The sequence below is a fragment of the Oryctolagus cuniculus genome, chromosome 6 (genome assembly GCF_051225735.1).
Source record: "Oryctolagus cuniculus isolate XC-2025 breed Fujian yellow rabbit chromosome 6, ASM5122573v1, whole genome shotgun sequence".
In the NCBI taxonomy this organism is placed as follows: domain Eukaryota; kingdom Metazoa; phylum Chordata; class Mammalia; order Lagomorpha; family Leporidae; genus Oryctolagus; species Oryctolagus cuniculus.
This window is the reverse complement of record NC_142872.1, coordinates 47,293,046-47,312,738: the sequence shown is the minus strand read 5'-3', so window position 1 is coordinate 47,312,738 and position 19,693 is coordinate 47,293,046. Positions and strand designations below refer to the sequence as shown.

General features: G+C 40.2%; 1 protein-coding gene across 16 annotated transcripts in view; it reads left to right on the top strand.

Moving 5' to 3' along the window:
- Positions 1-19,693, top strand: part of EBF1 (EBF transcription factor 1) — a 411,315-nt gene that overhangs the window by 9,571 nt on the left and 382,051 nt on the right. For 15 of the 16 annotated variants that reach the window (XM_008255335.5, XM_002710343.6, XM_089335001.1 and 12 more), the window contains exons 5-6: positions 4,913-4,986; positions 16,859-16,927. In XM_008255335.5, coding sequence (XP_008253557.1) covers positions 4,913-4,986; positions 16,859-16,927 — 143 coding nt within the window. Of the gene's footprint in view, positions 1-4,215; positions 4,320-4,912; positions 4,987-16,858; positions 16,928-19,693 lie in introns of those variants that run through there. The other variant, XM_089334989.1, reaches the window with a different exon arrangement.

Sequence of the window (19,693 nt, the reverse complement as noted above, 5' to 3'; positions counted from 1 at the left end):
CAATTATTGGTAATTTGCTGCCAAAGGCTTGTTGAAAGTTTGTGTTTGGAGGGCATTTCACTTCTGGTTGGAGGAGGTATTTTGTATGTTCATGAATTTGTTCTCTAAGGTAGCACGTTAGTTTTGGACTTTTCTTTTGTCTGTAGAAAAAGGAGTAACATATTTGCAAGATTACTGTTTTGATTTAAATGGAAAATTGGGAGTTTTTTATAGATGACTTCTTTCTTTGTCTTTTCTTTCTTTTTCTTAAACTAATGATGTCTTCTATTGTTTCATTGTAAACCAAGAAAGATTCATAATAAAAACATTTTGTTCCCAAAAACCCTTCAGATTTTCTTGAGCCAAAGTTAAAAGTATTCTTCCCACTACTTTTATTTTGGCCTGGGACATAAGTGGTTAAAACTACTAGAAAAGTAAACCAATAAAAGCCATATTCAAATCTCTGTATTTCCTTTGGCATTCTATTGAAGTGTGGTCCAGGTGTATGTTCATTGTGTATTTTTCATTTTAGTGTATGGTCTTTATCCATAGATAGTTTCAATTAACTTTTGAGACCTAATGATATTTTGGAAAAGCGGGTATGAAATCCCTGTACTTCACAGATGCCTCTTAAAATAGCGGCCACTGAGGCAGATTTTATATATTGTTTGACTAATTTTCAAAGATGCTAAGGTGAATTTATAATTGAGTATTTCAAATAGATGGCATTTTATTCTCTATCAGCACTGTTGTTGCATAAGGATGTGAAGTTTCATAATTTCTGTTTTGTTCTTTAGTTAAATTATAAAAAAACTTATTCTGGGAAAAACTTTCAATCTGAAAGTGAAGAGAGCACTAAAAATATGCAATATTTTCTGTCTGCTTATTAGAGGCTGACATTTAGAGAAGAGAGGCCAGTATATCAGAAATGTTAATATGCTCCAAATATATCCAGTTTTCAAAATTTGCTTATCAATATCATCAGATTTTTGAAGTTAAGATGAAGTTTTTACTGGTTACCATTTTACTTTTCTTTCTGTACAAGCATTCCTGATGCTTTACAAGATTTATTTGCCATTGGCAGGATTAATTTAAGCATTGCCTTCTACTCAATATTATACTTTTTGCTTCTTGGGTTACATATCCCAACTGGATTCATCATCAATTGATTAGTTTAAATAATACAGTTTATATGCTTTCTCTTCCTCTCCCACCCATCCACGTAGCAGGCCTCCCATCCTCACGTCTGATAAACACATTGATTTATTTAAACCACTGTTGTCTTTGTTGCTGTCATAGTGGACTACCTTCCTCACGGTGAACAGACGCATGATTTACTACAGAGGAGGAAAATAAGCCTTCTTCTTGGTGTTCCATTGTCTGGGCCCTAAACCAGCTGTCTATTAAAATGGTTTCACTTAAAATAGTCAATGCTGTTTATATGCTTCTGTGATCTCCCAGCTGAGCCAACCTCAGCGGTCTTTACTCATACCCCACGGAGACACATATTTAAATTAGAAAGAAAAGTTAGAAACTTCTCCCTAAGTTGGTGTTAGAGGATCCCTATGCTTTTGGGCTCATAATCTGGGTTTGCAGAGCTGTGAATCAGTTTTGATGTGTGTGTCTAAAGTGCAGATGTAAAGATTATGTGTGGTTGTTGTTTGGGTATCCATGCGGGAGGGGGTACTTGGGGGCATTTTCCAGAAATCTGTCTTATTGTTACCACTGTGTATCAGAGACACTCATCAAAATAAATTTATTATATCTTCCAGTACTGGATCCCATCAGCATGTTGATAATGGGGCCATACATTCTATATGTTGTATGTACGTTTGTGTGTGCATGTGCATCTTTAACAGTGTATGTGTGTGTGAAATAATAATTCTTTTCAGTAACAAAAATCATTTGGATCGGGTTAGGGTGGATTAGCTGTTTAACTGAGGTTCTCGTGTGCTCTGTAGTTACAGGATTCTAGTCCTGCTCAATGTGGAGTTTCACTTGCTCTTATTTTGGAAGTCACGGCAACACTTCTTTCTCTGCCTTTATGTGCTGAAATATTTTGCTCTGTTGAGGCCTTAAGGAGAGAGGAAGCAGAAACTTCATGCTTCCACCCCTCCCCAGAGCTCCTAATTATTTCTGAGCAAATCCAAACTCATGTTTTCATTTTTCTATGCTTGATTTTGGAGAAAAATTCTCTGTTTTGACTCCGTTGCCAGAAGCGAAGTGGCAGTGTGGTATTTGGTAAAGAGATGTATTACGGAGGCTCTGGGTCTTAAACAAGTGATGTTCAGTCTCTAAAACAAAAAAACCAAAGAAGAAAAAAGCAAAACACGCGACTTCTGAAAGTTCATGTCGTCTCCTATTTGTGGAGTCATGAGCTTATGTGCACTGCGGCACGTCTTTAATTGAATATTACCATGGGCCCACTGATTCCAATGGAACCAGTAGCCTCACTCAAAATAATATTTGTTTCACATAGAAGGAATCAAAATGAGGAGGTCTAATGTAACTGATATTTCTCCCACTAGCAAAAACAAACTTTTTTTTGAACACTAGGGGAAACCTCACCAATATCTGTGAATTTACTTACTGCGTTACTTGTTTTCGTTTAGTATGACAAGTACTAAAGTTGAAAGGGAGGTTATCAAGAGTATTAAAAGAACATGCAAACAACTTAGTGATAAGAGGATTTAGCAGAAATACATCATTAGAATTTTTAGCACTGTATGAGATGTAATCAATAATTTACTATGTTTTTTTTTTTTTACTTCAGCAATGATTGCAGGAAACAAAGCAAGCAGATATAAATTTTGCTTTTCAAAACATTTTTAATTAATGCATGTTTTGTAGTGAAGCAATTTCTTAGGAATTTGGAAAGGTCTTTTAAGAATACAGGAAAGATTCATCTATACTTATTCAGAGTAGTAATGAAAATTTGAGGCATGACAGGATACTAACATAATCTAGATTCTCTCTCCAGAAGATAGTTTATGAATGACAAAGGGTAAAGTCATAAACTTACAGTCCGGAAACATGGCTGATGATTTCTGGCGGATAGTAAGCAAATGGCCACTGTTTATGTTGCCAGGGTGGAACTGGTCTACCACCGCACATTTCGATACACCAGGAACTCAGTGTCGCCTCTGTGCTGTTCCTGCCTGAAGCTCCTAACTTTAAGCCTGAGAACACTTAGACAAACCCAGATTGAGGGATGGCTTATTAAATAACTGGCCTATATTCTTCAAAAATATCAATGTCATGCAATAAGAAGACTAGAGATGCCTCCTATTAAAGGAGACACAGCAGCTGAATGCAGTAATTAGTATTGGATTTTCTTTTGTGTAAAGGCTATAATTGGGTAATTGGTGAATCTCAGTAAGGTCTGCAGATTGGATTATTGTACTGTACCAATGTTAATTTTTTGATTTAGATAACTGTACTGTGATTCTGCAAGTGAATTCTTTGTTTCAAGGAAATACATACTTGTTATAAAGAAAATACTTGGAACATGTCTGTGGCTTACTAATAAATGATTCAGGAAAAAGTAGTGAGAAGGGATAAGATAGATTTAGCAAAATGCGAACATCTGAAGAATCTTGGTATAGGGTATGCTGGAATTCTTTATATATTCTTGCAAGTTTCCTGTATATCTACAGTCACTTCAAAGTAAAAACATCTTTAAAAATACAGGATTATGATAAGCTAGACATTAAAAAATGGCTTTGATAGGCCAATGATTGAGAAGTGTTTTCTCTTCACGCAGGTACTTTTCATTATTTTTTTATTTGTTGCAAAGTTTGTTTGGAAATGTGGTCAGAAATCATCACTGAACCTGTTCGGATGATCTGTACCTACTGGTTCTTCAGTTGTACACATCATTAACAGGTTTTGAAAGTCCTGGGTTCAAAAATGAAGTTCAGTAGAGCTAACTACAAGTTAGTCACTGCAGCATCTCCATGTGCTGGGTAAGGGTAGTATCTAGTCAATTTAAGTAGTTTTGTCATCAAGCAATTGGGGTTATATGAATGTGTCAATAATTTTATTAACATTCTGCAGCTGTGCTATGTGAGGATTCTGCAGTGATCCAGTGTTAAATTAGTTAAGTGTGTCCCGGTGCAGAGTACTGTTCTGTTAATAGTTGTCTGTTTTGCTTTGGCCCAGGTGTTAACATGTAGATCCATGAGGAAGCTCAGGTCCCAGGGAACTTCTCTGCGTCCTACAGTAAAATGTTTATACACATTTTACAAAAAGCAGACGAAAACTATTGGCTGGTTTGAGTCAGATGTAATTCTTAGTTGAGGTAGCTGACTCTGGCTTAAGCCTCCATGCAGCATATGCCGGTGAGTCTTCCTGTCTGGGTGGGTGTACACCTGGTGAGAGCACATGTTTTGAGCCTGTTGGCGGGAAGAGGGCTTTTCCTGATTGATGAATCATTTCAAAGTCGACACATTTAGTGAATGGGTTAGCTTCCAGACTTGTTTTCTGCTACTCTGCATTAGAGCACTAAATGTTGGGGCGGGCTGGAAGTCACATATCATGCAAAAACCAAATTCACTTGCTTTTTCATATTTTAAATAAACAGTGTCTCAATCTGCTAAGCCTTCAGGGTTTGTCCTCGAGATAATTACATTTACTTTTACTTGGTATTGAAAGGAGAAATTGTGGCTGTCTTAACAGCAGCAGCCCATCCCATACACTCATCCAAAGCTTTGTGCATTATCATAAGGTGGTCAACAGGTCAGAGAGGAACATGGCCAGTTCCATTCAATTTGGGTTGATCCTGAACCACGTATCTGAAACAGTCAGCTCAGTGTGGCCTTCAGCTCCTGAAAGCTAATTAGCTTCAGCAGTGGTGCGGTGGGCTCAATCTCAGCTGTGATTGTTTTCTGCTGCTTGATTCTGTGTGTAGCTAAAATCATACCTTTGCTTTCAGGCCATAGTGTACGAAGGCCAAGACAAGAACCCAGAAATGTGCCGAGTCTTGCTCACACACGAGATTATGTGCAGGTAAGAAATACCTTGGTCTCTCCCTTTAATTAGCAAAGAGAAGATGAATTTGTATCTCAGATCTAGGTGAACCCAGATCTATTTTTGGGTATACATTTATCTTGCTCCTAGTAGACAATCTGAAAAGAACTGTTAGACGTGAGTATTTGGTAGTAAAGTGTCACAGGCATCACAGTAGTTCTCAATTATGTATTAGATTTCATCCTGAAAGACATCCATTTCCATTTTGATATCATACTGTTAATGGGCACAAAGCAGTGCCCCCCTTTTCTCTTACAATCAAATAAAATACAATATAACCCTTTTAGTGTTAATATATGCGCTCAACTGTATTCCTAGTAAAATGAGTAAGAGTTCTATTGATGTCAGCTGAGGCCTTGGTTGGATAAGAGATGAAAGTTATAGTTCCTCCCTTTTAATTCTCCCACTTAAAAATATGACTATCCATATCTAGGCATCATTCCTCCTTTCATTTGCTGTGGGATGCTGATGGTTTTGTGTGTGGTGGTGTTTTTTTTTTTTTTCTTTTCTTTTCTTCTTCTTCTTTTTTTTTTTTTGCTGTGCTGCTTTCCATGCATCTGGTCTCTTCCTAATCCCACATATAGCTCTGACAGTATAGCCAGTAATTCTCAGAGGCACTGATATTTTGGAAGGATGGCAAAGATGTCTCGCTAAAAGGTTTGAAAATTCATGTTACTCAAAAACCAGTGTCTTTATTTTGACTTTGAAGCAACATTTGGAAACAGGCAAGCAACTGAATTCCCTTCCCTGGACTCAGCCAGGCCTCCACATGTGAGGGAGTAGACAGTTAACTTACATTCTTATTCTTCAGAACATAACACCAGCACTTCGCCCCTGATATATTCTAAGTAACTGGATAAAGCATGAAGATGCCAGTGTGTTTGAGAGAAAGGCTTCGAATTGCTTTGTTAGCCACGCGGGCTCTTCCTGGCACAGAGTGTACTTGGCTGCTTGCGCTCACTGACCAATCTGTTTAGGGCTTCAGCTGACACCTTGGCGGCGTGGGTGGGCTTTATTCGCTGCTCATGAACTTGTAGAGAAAGCCACCTTAAAACGCTACAGGTGGGAAGTACAATAAAAAGGGGGATTCGTATGCTTCTTGAGATTCTACATACAATTATGTACATACATAAAAATTGAAGTTTTCCTTTTTTAAAAAATGTACTTCTAATACATTATTCCAAAATGTACAAGAGTTTCATAAATTTACATTTTGGTGATTTATGAAACTTTTTGTTACTCCAAAACCAGGTTGTTTTTCTCTATAGCAGTAGCAGGACCTAAAAATAAATATGACCATGGATTGCTTATATGATACTTTTATGCAAAAGTTAGAGTTATATATAACAGTTTTACAATAAAGCTCATTGCACCCTTCAGAAGTAAATAAGATCCATTTTTAGAAACATTAAAACATAAGCTCCCTCATCTTACTGTTTTTCTGATATCTGTATTTCAGCTTCCTACAATTAGCATGTCCTTAGAATGAATTTTCCATGTTCTACTACTTGTGATTCTGGCAAAATACTAAACAGACCGCAAGATGGATCTCAACCAGTAGGCCAAATAATATCATAGATTTGCATCTCATGTCTGCACGTTTGGTCTGTGCTTGAAATAATTCTGTTTTTGAAATACTTAAAGATGTATTGTGCCTTTCACATGCAGGCCTACCCTCTATTAATGCAATTTATATTTCTCTTGTTTTTAAAATTCATTGGTCCAAAGCACTTTATTATGCTGCTTGGTGTGCTTTACTGCTGATGTTCTTTCTATTTTTCAGAAACATAAAAATAGCAAAACTAAAATTCTCAAGCCACTGGAAGCAAATGATGTTTGTACTGTGTGCTAAGAGGGAAAAACCATATTCAGAATGTCATCTTGCTAATGTTACAGATTTTCTTGGCTGCCTATAGATGTGTAAGGGGTACTGTTTGTTTACCAGGCTGCCATGACCCTATTACACAAACCTGTCATCTATTGTGTGGCTAACAGTCTTTTAAATTGCAAATCTGATGCTCTTTAGGGGGCTTTAGGAAAAAATTCTCACTTTCTGCATCATCCTATTTCTCTTGATTTCTTGCCTGTTGTAAGTGGAAGTTGGGATGTGCTGAATTTGCACCAGGGGTGCAAATGCAGGCTCAATTATAAGCATAAAATTAGAGTTTGTTCACCATTAATCAGCCTGGCTAATTGCTATGCACCACCATTAGCCATATGGTGTGAAAGACAGCTTGCTCTCCCCACGATGAAATTTCTTCATTGCAGACATGAAATAGTGAGGACCCTGGATTTTAAAATAGCTTGTTTTAGATATTTAATTTCTAAACAACTTTCTGCAGTGCTTTCTATCAAAGCTAACAGCACAATAAAACTTTGCGTTGATATCACAAAAGCTGTATATTTATAGGACGTTGGCTATGGTAAAGGAGACACAGGGAATTTAGATAGACAAGAAAGGGCTTGGTATGATGCTGTTTTGTTGCAGGCAAAAGAAAAGAAAAAAAAAGAAAGGAAAATGCGAGAGAGTTGTGTCTCAAGTGGTTGCAAATTTTCAAAATCCATTGTGTTCTATGGAGAAGGTGACCCCACTACATGGGTTGGGTAAAGGAATTGCCACCATTGGATTATAATTATTACCACTCAGAGACAAAAACCTCTTTGTTTTGATGACATGGAGCTCTCCTTCTGTGGAATTCCTGGAGAGTTTCTGCTTTTTTGGTAAATTAGAATTTATCATACTATTCACTCTTACATTTTGCTAATACTTGTACCTGGTAGTTAAGTTTTTAAAATAATAAGGCCCCATGAATGATTTTTTAAGGCACCCTTCCATAGGGGGTTTGATTATAGGGACACTCTGCATTTAAATTAGAATGGAAAATAGGAATTATTCTTGGTAGGTGATCAGTACCCAGTTCCCAGACAGGCTGAATGAAGCAGTGTTTTATCTCTTGTCGACACACAGGAGAGTTGCAGGGGACAGGTGCTCTGTTTAGGAAAGCACTCTTCTCATTTGTGGTACATGGTTTCTTGTAGGACCTCGAATTCTCAAGGTTAGCCTAGTCCCTTGATATGTAGTATTTCTTCCTGGTTCTTCAGATTCTTGCTTAAGCATGGTTTCTCTCTGGGAAGCATCTCTGGTCCTTGGTCTGAGTCATGTCCCCTTGTTAAGCAGTCCCGTGTGCACTGTTGTTTCCCTTTGTAGCACATAGCACAGTTGTAACTGTGTGCACACTGTTTTCCTTTGCTGGACTAAGAGCTTCCTGAAGGCAGGGAAGTTCCTTGGTTTCCCTCTGTGTTTCAGTTGTCCCTCTTGCAAAATGGGAGGATATTATTACTTTTAGGCTGGTGGTTAAGATTAAATGCTGTAATCTTCATAAATGCTTATCGTGTGCCTGACACATTTAGTACTGAGCCTCTGTAGTCATTGTCAATAGTAATAGTAGCAGTATTGTCAATAGAAGCAGTAGTAGCAATGGCCACAGTGTCTAGCTAGGCCCACAGTAGCTCAGAGTAAACCATGATAAAACAGCATTGAAAGGAAGTGAACTGTTTGCTAAACCATTTTTTTCTGCTTTATTCATTCCAATTGCTGTTGTTAAGGCTGTTTTAATTCATTGTTTTAGCACCTACTATGTGCAAAGCACTGTAGAATTCAGAGCCAGAAAATGCTGGACCCCGCAGTAGGAAGTTTTTGCTTTAGCCTGGGAGATGAGACCTGAAAGCAAACAACTAGACTGTTCTCTAGAAAGGACTGGATGTGTTGAGAGGTTGATGCAGAGGACTCTTCCTATTTAGAGAAGGAAGGACATATTTGCAGGTGGCCAGACGCAGCAGGGGTGAGGGGTGAGGCAAGAGGAGCTTCAGGGGGTGCATGAAGAAGCATTTGGGCATGTTTGCTGGTAATTTAGGCAAGATTTCTCTGTGAAGAGGTTTGCAGATGGATGGAGCTATGGCCTGGAGCTGGGAAGAGAGTTGTAGTCAACTATAACTGACTTCAGAGTTCTTTTCCCAAGGATGAGCGTTGAAGCTAAGGACTTTGAAAGGCCTAACAAGGGTAGGAGAAGAGCGAGTGAAGAGGCCATGGATACATTCTTGTGGAATAAACACATTTAGCAAGCAGGGAGAAAGTGTTAGAGAACCAGGGAAAAAAGCTTTGCATACAGGATTCAAACATAAAAGGAGTGTTTCAAAAGGGCAGAGTCATCCACATAATAAGTTCCAGGAAGATCAGATGGACGTGAAGACTGAGGAAAGCACCAGAAGGTCCCTGGTGATTTTGTGGCAGGCTATCCAAGTGGCTGCTAACGGTGGACACTGGTTTTAATGGGGCTGAAGTGGCAAGGAGTGCTGGAGACTCTTACAAGGAGAATGCAGAGCAGCAAAGAAATAAACTCTAGGGAAAAGAAGGAGCAAGTTGACAATGTATGATGTATGTGCACTGAGGGGAAGAATTAACTACAAAGGAACGAGTTATGGAAGCAAAACAGAGGAGGAATCATTGATGGGTAGGTCTCAAGTGAGGCAGCAGAGAGGGTCCCACGATCTCAAATGCTTGAGTTAGTTATGAGATAAAGAGTAGAAGAAAGATTGAGTGTAGAAAAGGCTATTTCTGGACTGGATTCTTTTAAAACTAGTCATCCTTATAACAATTAATCAGACTGTCCACATAATTCAGATATCTCATTCTCTAGCCATTTGGCTAAATAAAGGAGGCATCTTGTGTGTGTGTGTGTGTTTCTTTTTTAAAGCTCAGAGTTTGAAATAATGCATTTCTCCAGTTCAGAGAACCTCTAGTTACAGGAAGAAGTTCTATGCCCCTAAGATGAAAATCTGCAGGTTCCAGCACTGGGAAACATTTGCTTGTTTCTTGCCCTGATTGATGAGTCTGCGAGTCAGCTTACTAGAAATATGCCACCAGGGTTGACTGCTAAGGAAGAGATTTGTAGGTTTACTGCTTTTCTCTGAGTATGCTGAATGTTCTGGGAGATCAGCAATCCCTCTGAGGAAAGAGCTACCATTTTGAGTGCAAAGTCTATAGACCATAGCACAAGCTAGGTACCCATTGCTGTTTCTGGCCACATAGCTCTCCATGCAGGTTGGGGAAGGAATGTGAAGACTGGTGGTACCTGTCTGCCTTTTTTTTTTTTTAACTTTTATTTAATGAATATAAATTTCCAAAGTACAGCTTATGGATAACAATGGCTTCCCCCCCATAACATCCCTCCCACCCACTACCCTCCCCTTTCCCACTCCCTCTCCCCTTCCATTCACATCAAGATTCATTTTCGATTCTCTTTATATACACCTGCCTGCTTTTGAATTTTATTCTGGTGACAAAGCAAGTTAGAAAATTCCAAACCAACTAATAAATGCTTGCTTTAGAGAGTAAATGCCATGTCTACGCTGGCACATATAGTAGGAACCTAAAATATGCTATTTTGAGTGGATGAAGGTTACTCAGTCACATAGTAAGGAGGACATGACAATTATCACTGTAGTTTCTTTTGTTAACATAGTAACTTTTCCCAGTAAGTGCTTTTGCATATCTCATTTTTTATTTTTGTTTTTTTTTCTAGTTTTACAATTTAAAATCACCAATATTTTATTGCTTTTAAGAAAGGATATTTATAAAGCAGTAAGTTGATATTTGGACCAGAAATTTCTGATTCTAGAGATGTGTACTGATTTCTACTCATTAAAACACACACACACATACATACATTTACCAAATACCCTACAGTTCTGAGGATGGTATTAAAGGCACATAACTCTTTGTATGAAATAACCATACTAATATTTTAGACAAAAAGCTTTAGTGGGTGAGGTATCTGTCTCATTGAACTGTTCTAATATGTACCCTCTTCTGTCTTAAACAAAGGTGAATTTTTTTAAAAGATTATTTATTTATTTATTTGAAAGTCAGAGTTACACAGAAAGGGGAGAGGCAGAGAGAGAGAGAGAGAAAGGGAGGTCTTCCATCTGATGGTTCACTCCCCAACTGGCTGCAATGGCTGGAGTTGTGCCGATCCGAAGCCAGGAGCCAAGAGCTTCCTCCAGGTCTCCCATGTTGGTGCAGGGGCCCAAGGACTTGGGCCATCCTCCACTGCTTTCCCAGGCCACAGCAGAGAGCTGGATCGGAAGTGGAGCAGCCGGGTCTCAAACTGGCACCCATATGGGATGCCAGCACTTCAGGCCAGGGCATTAACCTGCTGTACCACAGCACCGGGCCCCAACATAGGTTCTCTTTTCAGCCTGTCCTTCCTGGTTAATACCTGTCTTGTATATCGTGGAGGTGGTGCCTACCTTTCTTGTCTCTTGGCATTTAGGAGAAATAACCAGGGGCAGTTCAGCTTGAGAAGGGAGAACTCCCATGGGCAAGAAAGACCGTCATGGAGAGAAAAGACGGGTCCTTGATCTGCTTGGCTCTAAGAGGCTATGTGGGAGTGGATGTCAGCTCAACCTAAAGGAAGACCTTTCTTCCCCAATTTACAATTGATTTTTAATTTTTGATTAGCAAAGTAATAATGAATTGCAGAACAGAACACTGCATTGTTCCCTCCCGCCTGTCTCCCTCCCTGTGTATTAGCTCATTGGAGTTCTTATTCATTTATTCAAAAGGTATTTCCTGAAGGCCTAGTGTATGCTAGGCTCTATTCTAGTACCTGGAGATGTAGAGGTGAACAAAACATGCCTAAGACTGTGTCCTCTGGGAAAAGGGCTGGAGAGCTCTGGAGTAGTCAGAGAGGACCTTTCTAAGGTAATGGCAATACCGACAGGTTTGAGCAAAGTGAGGCAATGAACCATGCTTGTGAAAAATGTTCCCTTCCCTTCCCTCCTTGTCTCCCTCTCTATAATTTTCCTCGCAGAAATGGAACCATGCTGGACATCCTATTCTGAAACTTAATTTCCTCAATTTTCAAGATAAGACTTCTTTATGCAATAGTGCTTCACGCCCAACTTTTTAAAAACACAGCATTCCATATAAGAATGTATGTGTGTATGCATATACACATATCCAGCTGCAATTTTTAAGAGATTTAATTATTTGAGGCCGGCGCCGTGGCTCAATAGGCTAATCCTCCACCTTGCGGCGCCGGCACACCGGGTTCTAGTCCCGGTCAGGGCGCCGGATTCTGTCCCGGTTGCCCCTCTTCCAGGCCAGCTCTCTGCTATGGCCAGGGAGTGCAGTGGAGGATGGCCCAGGTGCTTGGGCCCTGCACCCCATGGGAGACCAGGAAAAGCACCTGGCTCCTGGCTCCTGCCATCGGATCAGCGCGGTGCGCCGGCTGCAGCGGCGGCCATTGGAGGGTGAACCAACGGCAAAGGAAGACCTTTCTCTCTGTCTCTCTCTCTCACTGTCCACTCTGCCTGTCAAAAAAAAAAAAAAAAAAAAAAAAAAAAAGAGATTTAATTATTTGAAAGGCAGAGTTACAGAGAGAAGCAGAGAGAGAGAGAGAGAGAACGAGCTTCCATCTGCTGGTTCACTCTCCAGATGGCTACAACTACTGGATTAGGCCAGGTTGAAGCCAGGATCCAGGAGCTTTTTTTGGGTCTCCTACATGGATGCAGGGACCCAAGGACTTGGACTGTTCTTACTGCTATCACAGACACATTAGCTGGGAGCTGGCATGGAAATGGAGCAGCGGGGCCTTGAACCTTTGCCCATTTGGGATGCCAGAACTACAGGCCATGGCTTAACCTGCTGCACCACAGCACTGGCCCCCATCTGCATATTTTATAGTGGGATCACACTAAAGGCACTGTTTTGTAGCCTCTGAGGTACACAACAGAAGCATGAGTGTCCTGTTTTGGAAATACAAGTAACGACAATGTGATGCAGTAATGTCACCAAAAAACAGAAAACTTGCTGGCTATTTTGCACACCTTGCACAAACTTTTCTTTCTAAGTGTGAGTGATCCCCAGCCACTTTTTTTTTTAAGATTTATTTATTTGAAAGAGTTACACACAGAGAGGAGAGGCAGAGAGAAAGAGAAAAAGAGAGGTCTTCCATCCGCTGGTTCACTCCTCAATTGTCCATGAGGCTGGTGCCATGGCTCAATAGGCTAATCCTCTGCATGCCGCTTGGGCACCCCGGGTTCTAGTCCTGGTCGGGACACCGGATTCTGTCCTGGTTGCCCCTCTTCCAGGCCAGCTCTCTGCTATGGCCCCAGGAGTGCAGTGGAGGATGGCCCAAGTCCTTGGGCCCTGTACCTGCATGGGAGACCAGGAGAAGCACCTGGCTCCTGCCTTCGGATCAGCGCACCGGCCGTGGCGGCCATTGGAGGGTGAACCAGTGGCAAAAGGAAGACCTTTCTCTCTGTCTCTGTCTCTCTCTCACTGTCCACTCTGCCTGTCAAAAAAAAAAAAAATAATAATAATAATTGGCCATGATGGCTGGAGCAGCACTGAAAGAAGCCATGAGCCAGGAGCTTCCTCCAGGTCCCCTACGTGGGTGAGGGGCCCAAGCACTTGAGCCATCTTCTACTGCTTTCCCAGGCCATAGCAGAGAGCTGGATCAGAAGTGGAACGGCCGGGTCTTGAACCAGTGCCCATATGGGATACCTGCACTGCAGGCTGGGGCTTGAAGCCACTATGCCACAGTGCCAGGTCCCTCCCCCTTTTTTTTCCTTCTCCATTCTCTGTTTTATTCCTGATCTATGCTTCCTTCTATGCTTTATTCTTTGTAGCTGCTTGTTTTTCTGGGCTTCTTGAGGTATAGCATAGAGATATGGTCAAATTAATCTGGCTGTGCTTAGGGGCATTTTTATTTCAAGGAGATGAAGGCTGTACTTAAGTCAAAGGACATATTTCAACTTAGTGTGGTGCTTATTGGGGTGCTGGTTGGTATATGTCGTGAGTACACTTTCTCCCATGAGCAACGCCTGTCACCCTCTTATTCTCTTGGGTTGTATTTTCCCTCCAGTACCTACCATTCATTCATGAAGTCATTCATTGATCCAATCAATGAATATTTGGGCTTTTCTATTCTAGCCCAGACCTTATGCTACCTATTAGGTAAGTTAAATGGACAATTTCTTCCCTTATGAAGCATATAGGTTAGAAGGGAGGATGAGTGGTAGGGAGGGTAGTAAAAATAGATACACAAATATACACATAACAATGTAATCTGCATTGTGTTCAGTGCTCTAAAAGGAGAGCCCCTCCAGAAGGAACCTAGTTTAATTTAAGGATGAGTGTCAGGGTGCCTCCCTCTGAGGAAGGAAGTCTGGGCTGGGTTCAGGAGGCTGACTGACTAGGGACAGACTAAAGGATGTAGAGAGGCCTGCCTGGGCCCGGGCCTGAGGTCTGACTGCATGTGGCCCAGTGCGGGGATTGACATTCAGCAGTGAGGCTGGAGGAAAGAAGCAAGAGGGTAGAAAGTGGGCTGGCATCATGTCCTGTCAAAGATTCATTCTAAGTGTGGTAGGAGGCCATGGAAAAGCTTGGGCAGTGAAGGGATGCAATCCCATGACGTTTCAGAAAGATCCCTTTGGCTGTTAGAGGTGCTGAGAGAGTGGAGGCAACAAGACCAGGTAGGAGACCACTGCAGGGATCCAGTTGAGAAATGAAAGTGGCGAGGATGAGGATGGTGGCACTGAGGAGGGAGAGAATCAGATAGGCTTGAAAAGCAGATCTTTTCTTTCTTTCTTTCTTGCTTTCTTGCTTTCTTTCAAAGAGTTACAGAGAGAGAGAGAGAGGAGAAACACAGAGATCTTCCATCTGCTGATTCACTCCCCATCCTCTGTTGCTTTCTCAAGTGCATTAGCAGGGAGCTGGATTAGAAGAAGAGCAGCTGGGACTTGAACTGGTGCCCATATGGGATGGTGGCACAGCAGATGGCGGCTTAACCTGCTATGCCACAGTGCCGCCCATCAAGGGGTAGATTCTTATCCACAGTTATCATCAAGCAAGTTGGAAGAGTCCCTGGAGGGTATTTTGTTCAGAAGGATTGTAGTGAGCACGTGCTTGCATTCCCTGCTTGGGCTTTGTCAATGGGCTGCTTTTGGAGACAAGTGGCCTCTGCAAAGCACAAGGCGTTTGTTCAGATTTGGAAAAGGTGGTGGCTGGAGGAAGGTCATGTTAATGATGCTAACCACAGAGCCCAGGCTTTGTATCTGTATTGCACTGAGTATGTAGGTGTTACAATTGCCCCCTTTTATAAATGAGGAAATTAAGATTCTATGAAGAACACCTTGAACAAAGTATCACAGAAGGGCTCTGATTCCAGAGCTTGTGTTCATAACCATTATTCTGCCCTGTCAAGCTGGTGAAATATAGGTGTAGGGGATCAGCATCCAAGGATGATGGAGTTTATTTTATAAACTAATTTTTTGCATGTGTTCTAATTACTTGTGCTTCCTGCTCCTTTGCTTCTTTTTCTGTCTCTTAGATATCAGGGTACTTTGGGCTTTCTATCCTTAGAGTGCTGGTAATAGCATAAGGTAGGCTCAGAGGAATGTGTTCCATCTGAACAGAAAGGCTGAGGGCTGTACAGTTGATGGGGTGGTTTTTAGCTGGGGCTTTTACAAAGGAGATATAATTTTTGAACATAAGAGAGACAAACAGACTTAGCACCAAGTTTGAAAGCTGATTCTCTTCTCAGAGATACAGTTACTGTGAGGAGAGAGACTTCCCAATTTTGGTGAAGTATTGCCTATGCAAGAGTATTCTAGGTCCTGAAATAAAAGTGTTTGATTCTCTGCAGCAGCTCACTAAATTTAGGCTGTTTGATTCACTAAGTCTCTCTCTCTCTCTCTCTCTCTCTGTGTGTGTGTGTGTGTGTGTGTGTGTAAATGTGCATGTGTAAGAGGGGAAAGAATGTGTATATTCCTTGTGTACATGGTAAAGTATAACCCTTGGACAACCTCCTCACCTTCTTGACTGATAATACTGGTGCTTCAATGGTATGTCCCTCCAGGTGTGTGGCCAGGGGACACATATTTTTATTTACAAACAAGTCTCAGATGGGTAGTTTTCTGTTGATCATGGGTACTTTAGAGATCATGAATCTTTCATCCTCTAGAAGCATGTTAATTTTAAAAACCTGGCAGCCCGAGGGTCATAGCTGGGTGGTATTTTGGTGGCAGATGCTTTCTTTGCCTGCCTCTAGCTGTTCTCTCTCTGACCTAATACAGAACATTTACTGTCAGGGCTAGGCTAACCATTGGATCCACTGTCCAGAAACTCCCTGGAAACTGAAGTGGTGACAATGCAGGCCTTGAAAGCCAGAGGAATGTGAAACTTCACTTTTATCTTGCTTTGTTCTTATCTTAATTATTGTGCTTTACCTGTCTTCTCATAAAGACGGTTCAAAACAGAGTTTTAGGATTTTTGGAAAGGCTGTGGTTGAAGGAAATGCCACCCATAGAAGAGGATGGAGAAGGAAAAGGAATCCATGTAATACAGAATGACTGGAGGGAGAGAAATCACTCATGCCTTGTTATTGATGCGTTCCACACAATCAGTGTGTTCTGGAGGGAAGAGCGTTTGAGCCACCCACAACCCTGAGTGTTCTCATTGGGTAGATGTAATAATAAGGCACTTCTCAGTGAACTCTCCCTACCCAGGGAGCAGTGATGGGGAGACGTATCTTAAGGCTGTCAGCTTGGGCTGTTGCAGAGCCCCTCTCCTTCCTCCCTTCTTTGAGAAGGGAGAGGTTAAGCCTGGCCGTTAACCCATAGGTGACCCAAATAGAATTTTCTGTCCCAGGGATCCATTGATTGCCAGGTATGGCTTTGTGGTAATTCTAGCATTTGCAACTCAGCAATTTGAACCTTCTGTCTACTTAAATGATGATTTTACATTGTAATGGTTGTACTAAATCCTTTCGCTTTTGCTCCATAGCCGCTGTTGTGACAAGAAAAGCTGTGGCAACCGAAATGAGACACCCTCAGATCCAGTGATAATTGACAGGTAGGGACCACTCTTCTTTCACTGGATTCTTATTCCTCATTATAATGAAACACCTGCCTCGTGTCGCTCATGGGCGAGGGTTAGGAATGCATGTGGCTGAAATTTGACTGTTGGTCTTGACTTACGCTGTGCCGAGCAATTGCGATTCCTGGGAAAGCCATTTGGAATGTTCTTTGGAGGCTTGTTTCTTGGATTGCTCTGGTTTTGTGTCTGATTCATGCTCCTAAAGGAATATTTTTTTCATTGCTGACTTTCTGTGGCTCAATCCTCATGCTGTGCCAGGAAGCTTCAGAAATAAAATAATAATAGTTTTTGATTTATGAAATGTGGTTGGGTGCTTATAAATATTTAACTTTTATTTGAAAAATGTTTGAATCATTATCACTTTTAGCTACAGTAGTTTTGTTGGACATAATCCATCTACATTTTAAGGTTTTATTTATGCATAAAAGCAGTTTAAAGAGATCTGTGAACCAAGATTTTCCACTGTTATTTCCCGGGTTTGATTGCAGCTCATACTGTATTGTAAGTTGATTAATCTACCCTGCTTGTCTTAATTATTGTGTTTTTAAACAGATCCATATTACTAATCTGACATGACCAAGTAAATCACTGTAGAACAATAAATCTGTTTTAGTTGTTCGGTGCAATTTTGAATCAGTGTGTGCACACATTATGCAAAATCACATTCCAAATATTCATTTTACATTTTAATTATTGAAATTCATTGTATGGAAACTTGTATGATAAACCATTTGTTACATAGTATTACTCATTGAGAGTTAAATGGCCTGGAAGCTTTATAGATACTGTCAATTTGTCAGTTAGGCAAAGAGCTAACATACTCTACTTGCTGGAAAAAGATAAGACAAGACTGATCTCTCACTGAGGAACCCAACAGCCGAACAAAACCTCTTCTGGGGTTTTGGAAATAATGATTTTTGACAACAGCAACAACGACAACGATGAAGAAACAAGATATCTACTAATCATTTCAATTCTTCACCTTTTGGGGACTTGATTTATTATTTTTCAGTTCACAAGAGCAAAACCACGTTGTTTCATTTTGCTCCGTGGTAATTTATATTGAGATGGATTGTTGATTTTTGACATTTTTTTTAATGTAAACCCAATATTGATTGCTAGGAGTTTTGTTAAGGTTACATTTTATTAAGATACTTTAGTTAAGTATCTCTCACATATATTCACTAATTTTTTACTTGATATTAGTATTAATATAGTCCATTCAAAGTTAAGAGATGAGGCTAATGATGTTGTGTGCTGCCTATAGAATTGGGATAGCATATGTTTCTACAACAACAGATAGACCATCCATAGAATTGGATTTTCTGTGATGGAAGACAAAAGGCTTCAAACAAATAAGATCAGAAACAAATATATCCTTGAAGCTCTGTTTCATTTAAATATACCTCTTTAAAAAGCCATTTGTTATCTTAAACAAGTTTTTCTTACTCTTTTATTAAAAAGACAGTGTTCTGATAAAGGACTAGTCCAAATATTCCCTCAAACTTTGGAACTGTAAGCATTTCGTTCTGCCACACAGTTCCTTTTGGTTTAAATGATAGCAGGAACCTTACCTTACCACCCGCAATGAAAACACTGTTTTTTTTTTTTTTTTTTTTTTTTTTTTTTTTTTTTTTTTGCTTGTGACTGGGTTAAGCTTTTAAGTTCTTCGTTTGGTTTTAAGCTGTGACTCTGATATAGAAGGCTGATATGACTGTGGTTTGAATAACATTTGATTTTGACCTGTTCCTGTGGGTTGCGATGGCATAAGAAACTTGACTCAGCAGCACTGTAATTAGCCCGCCCGAGTTTTTGAAACAGGATTGTGTTACCTGGATTGCATTAATGTGGCTTCTATTGTTGCCGCCTTGCATCTGTCCCAGTAGGGTACTTAAAACCTTTTCTTGGCTGGGGTAGTTCAAACAATTTAGGCAAAAGAAGTACGCACTTTATGCTGTTGGTGGCTTTAGAGATATTACTCGTGACATTTATCCTGTTCATTTTTTTTCTTCTTTGGTTTGACAAAGTAGAAAACAGTGTGTAGCCAATCTTGCTTTCTTAAGATAGAGAGTACTTTAAGAAGGCCTGAAACATAGTGTATGTGCGCAAGTCCCAATATATGTTTATTTGCTAACTGTTTACACTGTCTCCATAAACTGTCTTTTCATGCAGTGATGCAGTGGATATGCAAAACCCCATTTAGCTACTTTTATTTGCATCTAAATTTTCAGAATTTATTTGTCCTTCAGTCTGTCAAAGGTTTTCAGAGCTGCAGTCTTGTCTGCTGATATGTGAAACTTCCATTTTTAACAAGAGAATAACAACAAGAAAAGAACTTATGCAAGAAAGGGCAAAATAGAAAAGATTTTTCAATTTCATAAAATTGCTACAAAGGAAAAAATGATGGCAACCGTGTTTGAGTTTCATAGTTTCCAATTTGATTCTTTATTACCAATTGCATAATATCTGTGTTACGTGCTTAAGGTTTGATTTGTTTTCAGATTTATGGATTTGAATCCATGAATATTTTGTAAACATAGGCTACAGGGTCTACATTCAGTAACAATAGTAACTCTTTTTATGTGATACATATTATGTGTAATTCTAGAGCTGAGAGTATAGACAATTGTTGGCAATAGGATTTAGCATAGTTGTAACACACAGCCACCTTTTGAGCACCAATAATTTTTAGCTCTCTTTGCTTGTCCTTCGGAATTTGGAAGAACACTGCTATTTTTATCA